Source organism: Miniopterus natalensis, chromosome 11 (genome assembly GCF_054644295.1).
Source record: "Miniopterus natalensis isolate mMinNat1 chromosome 11, mMinNat1.hap1, whole genome shotgun sequence".
NCBI classification, from domain to species: domain Eukaryota; kingdom Metazoa; phylum Chordata; class Mammalia; order Chiroptera; family Miniopteridae; genus Miniopterus; species Miniopterus natalensis.
The window spans coordinates 32732591-32737300 of record NC_142091.1 but is presented as its reverse complement, the minus strand read 5'-3'; the positions used below and the strand labels follow the sequence as shown (position 1 = coordinate 32737300).

Below are 4710 nucleotides of genomic sequence, written 5' to 3'. Positions count from 1 at the left end.
GGCGCCCTCTCTGCCACTTCAGGGCCGAGTAAAACATCTCTCTGACTCTTCTCATGGAACAGCGCAGCCTCCTCGCTCCGGGGCGCCCTTCAGATGCCATTCCCCGAGCCTGCTCTTCGGGGAACTTCACCCCCTTCGTCATTGCTTCCAGCGGGGAGAGTGGACAGAGGAAGGGAGGGAGCACCGACCGGGAGCAGGACTGAACAGGGGGGCGCCGGAATGGGGGGGGGGCGCAGGGCTCTTAAAAAGGGGGGGGGCAATCACCAGGCAGCAAATAGATGACCCAGAAAAAGCGCAGGAGGCGCAGAATTCTAAGGGCCCCGCACAGGGAAACCGTCGGTGCGCACGTTGAATGTGCTTCAAGGCGCGCTGCGTGTGTCCCCCCGCCGCCCAGCGCGCTGCGAGGTGAGGCGGGGACCGCGGCCGCGCGCCTCGCGGGTGCGGAGAGGGCATAGCGCCCCGCGCGCCCCGCTGGGGGGGGGGGGAGACACGCACCCCAGGGCTGCCAAACTCCAGCCTCCTGCGTGAGAGAACTGCAGGGAAAGCCGACAGAAGCAAAAGTATCAGAGAGCAGGAAAGACAAGGCAGAGAAGGAGGAACGTAGACCGTGGCACGGATGGGAGTGGGAGGGTCAGACGCGGAGGGGCGCAGAGGAGCTTCGGGGGCGGCGGGGCGGCGCCCGCCCCGGGGAGGTCAGCGCGGGGCGAGGAGGCCGCGCGGGAAGCCGTCTTTCTTAAAAAACTCCACCCAAATCAGCAACGTACCTGCGCTCCGGCCTTCCCAGCACAGGCGGGAATCGCGAGGCTCCCGGGCGGGGGGGGACCCGGCGCGGCTCGGGCGGGGCAGGGGCGCTGACATAACCGACCTTTGCCGACCGTCACCCAAGCCCCGTCTAGGTTTCGGGGCTCCTCTGTTCCAGGGAGAACCTACCAACGGCCCTTTTTTTTTAAGCCACCTGAGGCTGGGATTAAAACAACCCTCGACTCCTCTTCGTCTCTTTTTCTTAAGTTTCCTTTATTAATTGAAACCTTTAATCCCGTTTCATCTCCATGTGCATTTTCCAGTCGCTCTTCAGTCTTGGGGATCCGGAGCCCCCACAGCAGCCTCGGACGCGGGGGAGGGGCGCCCCGAGTCAGTCCCGGCGCGCCCCCGGCCCCCCCGGCGCCCCTTCCCAAGCCCCGTCGGGTCGCCAAAGGCTGGAGAAGGCGGCGCGGCCGTAGCCCGCGCTGTACTCGTAGGACATCTGGGGGGCGGGCGGCGGCGGGGGCAGCGCACAGTCTGAGAAAAACGGGGCGAAGGAGGCCAAGGGGCCGGGCCCGCCCTCCCCGCCGGGAGAGTCCGCGGCGGCGGGGTACGGGCGGCGCAAGGGCTCGGTCAAGGTCGAGCCGCCGCGGGGGGCAGCCAGGGGCGACTTCTGGGTCGGGGGGCAGGCCGGGGTGCTCCAGGACTCGGGGTACAGAAGGCTTCCCACCATCGCCGGCAGCGGCTCAAAGAGGCCGGGCTCCAGCTCCGGGGGTCCCCGCAGGGCCGCGGCTCCGGTGGGGAACACATCCAGAGGCTCCGCGGCCAGCAGGACGCCCTCCTCGGTGCCGGCGCCGTAGTCGGGCCCCAGCAGCTCCAGGAACTCCAGGGCCTCGGGGCCCTTCTCCAGCGCGCACGAGCCCGCGCCCGCGCCCGCCCCCGGGGGGCCGCCCCCGCCGCCGCTCGCGCGGGACGGCTCCGTGAAGAAGGAAGGGGGCAGGTTGCGCGCGCGCAGCGGGACCTTCCCGGCGCCCGGGGCCGCCGTGCCCCCCGCGGGGCCGGCCGCGTCCCCTCCGGCGCCCCCGGAGCCCGCTCCGCCGAGCCCCGCTGCGGGCGCCGCCGAGCCCCGGGCCGGGTCGGCGTCCCCGGGGCCGTGGCGCAGCGAGTCGAAGAGCGCGGCCAGGCTCCGGCTCTGCAGGCTGGCGGCCTGCGACGCGTCCCGCCGCGGGGCGGCCTTGCCGTGGGCCGGGGCGGCGGCCGGAGCGCCGGGGGAGCCCAGCGCCCGCCGGGCCGGGGCGTCGGCGGCGCCCGGGGAGGGCGGGCCCGGGGGCGCGGCGCCCATGAGACCGCTGCAGCGCTTGATCTGCTTCTGCAGGTACTTGCGGTGGTTCACCTTCCGCTTCGACTTGCCCGGCTTGTCCAGGGCCAGCTTGATGTTGCTGGACGCCGAGTCGATAAAGCTGAGCAGGTCGCGGGTGGCCTCGCGCGCGTCCCCGCCCTCGGCGCCCGCCAGCAGCGCTCCCGCCCGCGCCCCGGCCTCATCGTCCTCGAAGCAGCAGCCCTTGTCCAGGGCTCCGAAGGCGCCCCCCAGCCCGTCCGGGGAGCCCCCGAAGCCGAAGGGGACGAAGGGGTGCGCGCTGAGGAGCGCCGCCTGCACCGCCATCGCCGCGTCTCGCCGCAGCCCGCAGCGCGGCCGGTGCGCCCCGCGCGTCGCCGCCGGCCGCCCGCGCCCGGATCCCGCCCCGGCGCTCGCGGTGCGCGGCGCAGCCTCCGCGGTCTGGGCCCGGCTCGCCGCGCGGCCTCCCGGGGGAGCTCATTAGATCTTGTAGGGGCGGGGGGCAGAGGGAGGGGGCGCGGCGGCCGCCCCGGTGGCCGGGGCGGGGCCTGCTCTGCGCGGCTGGAGGGGTGAGGGGTCCGCTTCCCCAGCTTTCCGGGCTTTCCCGTGCTCGTCGCCTTAACCCTTCGTTTCCCTGCGCCCCGCGCTTCCTCGCGTCCAGCTCCCGCGCGGGGGTGAGGGCGGGATGGCCCCGCCGCAGACCCGGCTTCACTCGCGGCCCTGCGCTGTCCGTACATCGCCTCATTTAATGCTTGAACAACGGTCCGAATGAAGTACATGTTGTTATCACCATCTAACAAATGAAGAAACTGAGCCTCGGAGAGTTTCAGGGAGCTGGCCAAAGCCACAGCCAGTCTAGCCGGACACCAGAGCCATTCTACGCCCTTGACAAAACTTTTGGTCTCTCTTGGTCTTGGTTTTTTTCACCTGTAAGTTGGGGCAAGGACACTTGTGTCTCTTCAAGCTCTAGCCTTGGTGCTAAGATTCTAACTGGCGTTTCCACAGGACTCTCAGCTTTGGTGCTCTTTCTTCCACCCATTGGTTGTCAGAAGTAACAGCTTATAGTACACTGAGGCCAGCACCTGGCTCGTTTTTTATTAGTAGTAGGTGGCAGGAGGCAAGGGAGAAAGGAGTTGCTCCCACTAAGCCAGCTGGTGCTTGAGAAAGAGCCCTGCATGTGTGTAAACTCTCAGCATCTTAGGACAAAATGTGGGCTGGAATCCTCAAGTCATACCATTTACACTGTCCTTCTGGAGCTTCTGTTGCATTTCAAGAATCACTTTGAAGTTCACTTAGACCCAGTTTCACCTGGGCAATCCTGGGATAGAGAAAATGAACAATATGGTAAAACGTAGATGATTCAGAAAAAACTTGGGTTCTGGCCTTAGACCCACCCCTATTCAATATCAATGTGACTTGGGTGGAAATCCTTGCTCTGATGAGGACAGATTTGGGCAAACCAGCCCATCTCTCTGTGCCTTAGCTTACTCATGTTAAATGCAGGTAAGGTCGCCCAACTCACAGGGCACTTGTGATATTTAAAGGGAACATCCTGTGAAAAATTCTCATCTGTTGACTGTCCCATAGACTGTGATGAATGTTTGCCTTTATTTCTCTAAAACACAAAAAGGTGACTCTCTTCCCTTATGTGTCTCCTCTATCACATGGTGTTCATGAGGATTAAAGGAGGTCCCGTATATGAAGACACTCTTTGTGTGATAAAGTGTTCTCTAATAAGTTTACGTAGCTTAGGTGCAGACAGAGTCTGCATGGGGGAAATATAAACCATCTCTTTCAAAACTCTTTTCTTTAAGCCCCATTTTTCAGGATGTAGCAAAACCATTAGTGAGCACAAGGCACAACCTTACCAAAGAAGAAAGGCGAGGTGAACATTTCGTTTAGGAGATGAAATGGACCTTCCCAAACCATCATAGCTGAAGCAAACTCTTTGCTTTTTAAATTCAAGGTGGCTCAGTTATAATGTACTTTTCGTTTAAATCACACACACAAGGCCTTGTCCTCCATGATTGCACTATTTCATTTTTGGTGACATTTGCACTCAGAAAAATTGTGTGGGCCTATCCTTGAATTGTATTTCTCCTCTATATCCTTCAGATGTGGATGTCAGCTCTTCCCTTCTCTTGCAGATAGGACCATTCCATAGAGCCCAAAGTCTGGTAGCCAAGAGCACTAACTCTTTTTTTTTTTTTTTTTTTTTTTTTTTTTTTACCTTCTTTCAACTGAGCAGCTCTTGCAAATCCCCAGACACAGATTTCATGGGACAATACATTTCATTGACATCTTTAGTCTGAAATATCTCTCTTAAAACCCAGAGAGTTAGCTGAGCACTAATATAATCATATTCAAAAATCAATGGCATATGAAAAGATTCATATGTGAAAGTCTCTACATTTCCAGATCATTTGTGTTCTAAGCATCAAAGTTGATTTGGAGTTAGATGAGGCAGCGCTCAGATTCTGGCCTGCCGCTTGCCAGATGAGTGTCCTTGGATAAGTCAGTTCATCTTCCCAAGGCTCGGTTTCCTCACCTGAAAACTGGGAATGGTCATAACTGTTCTCAGAGTCTTGTGAGAATTACATGACACAACAGGCAAATAATACCTCCGAGTCTTT

At 60.6% G+C, this 4710-nt stretch overlaps 1 protein-coding gene across 1 annotated transcript; it reads right to left on the bottom strand.

Annotated features, from left to right (window-relative positions):
- Window positions 1–1132: 1132 nt before the first annotated feature.
- Window positions 1133–2404, bottom strand: FAM181B (family with sequence similarity 181 member B). The gene has a single exon (XM_087822198.1). It carries the CDS (start codon window positions 2402–2404, stop codon window positions 1133–1135), a length of 1272 nt encoding a protein of 423 aa, XP_087678324.1.
- Window positions 2405–4710: the final 2306 nt, after the last annotated feature.

Bases quoted from the DNA above. Each gene is read 5' to 3' on its own strand.
- FAM181B (XM_087822198.1), bottom strand. From the start codon at position 2,404: ATGGCGGTGCAGGCGGCGCTCCTCAGCGCGCACCCCTTCGTCCCCTTC.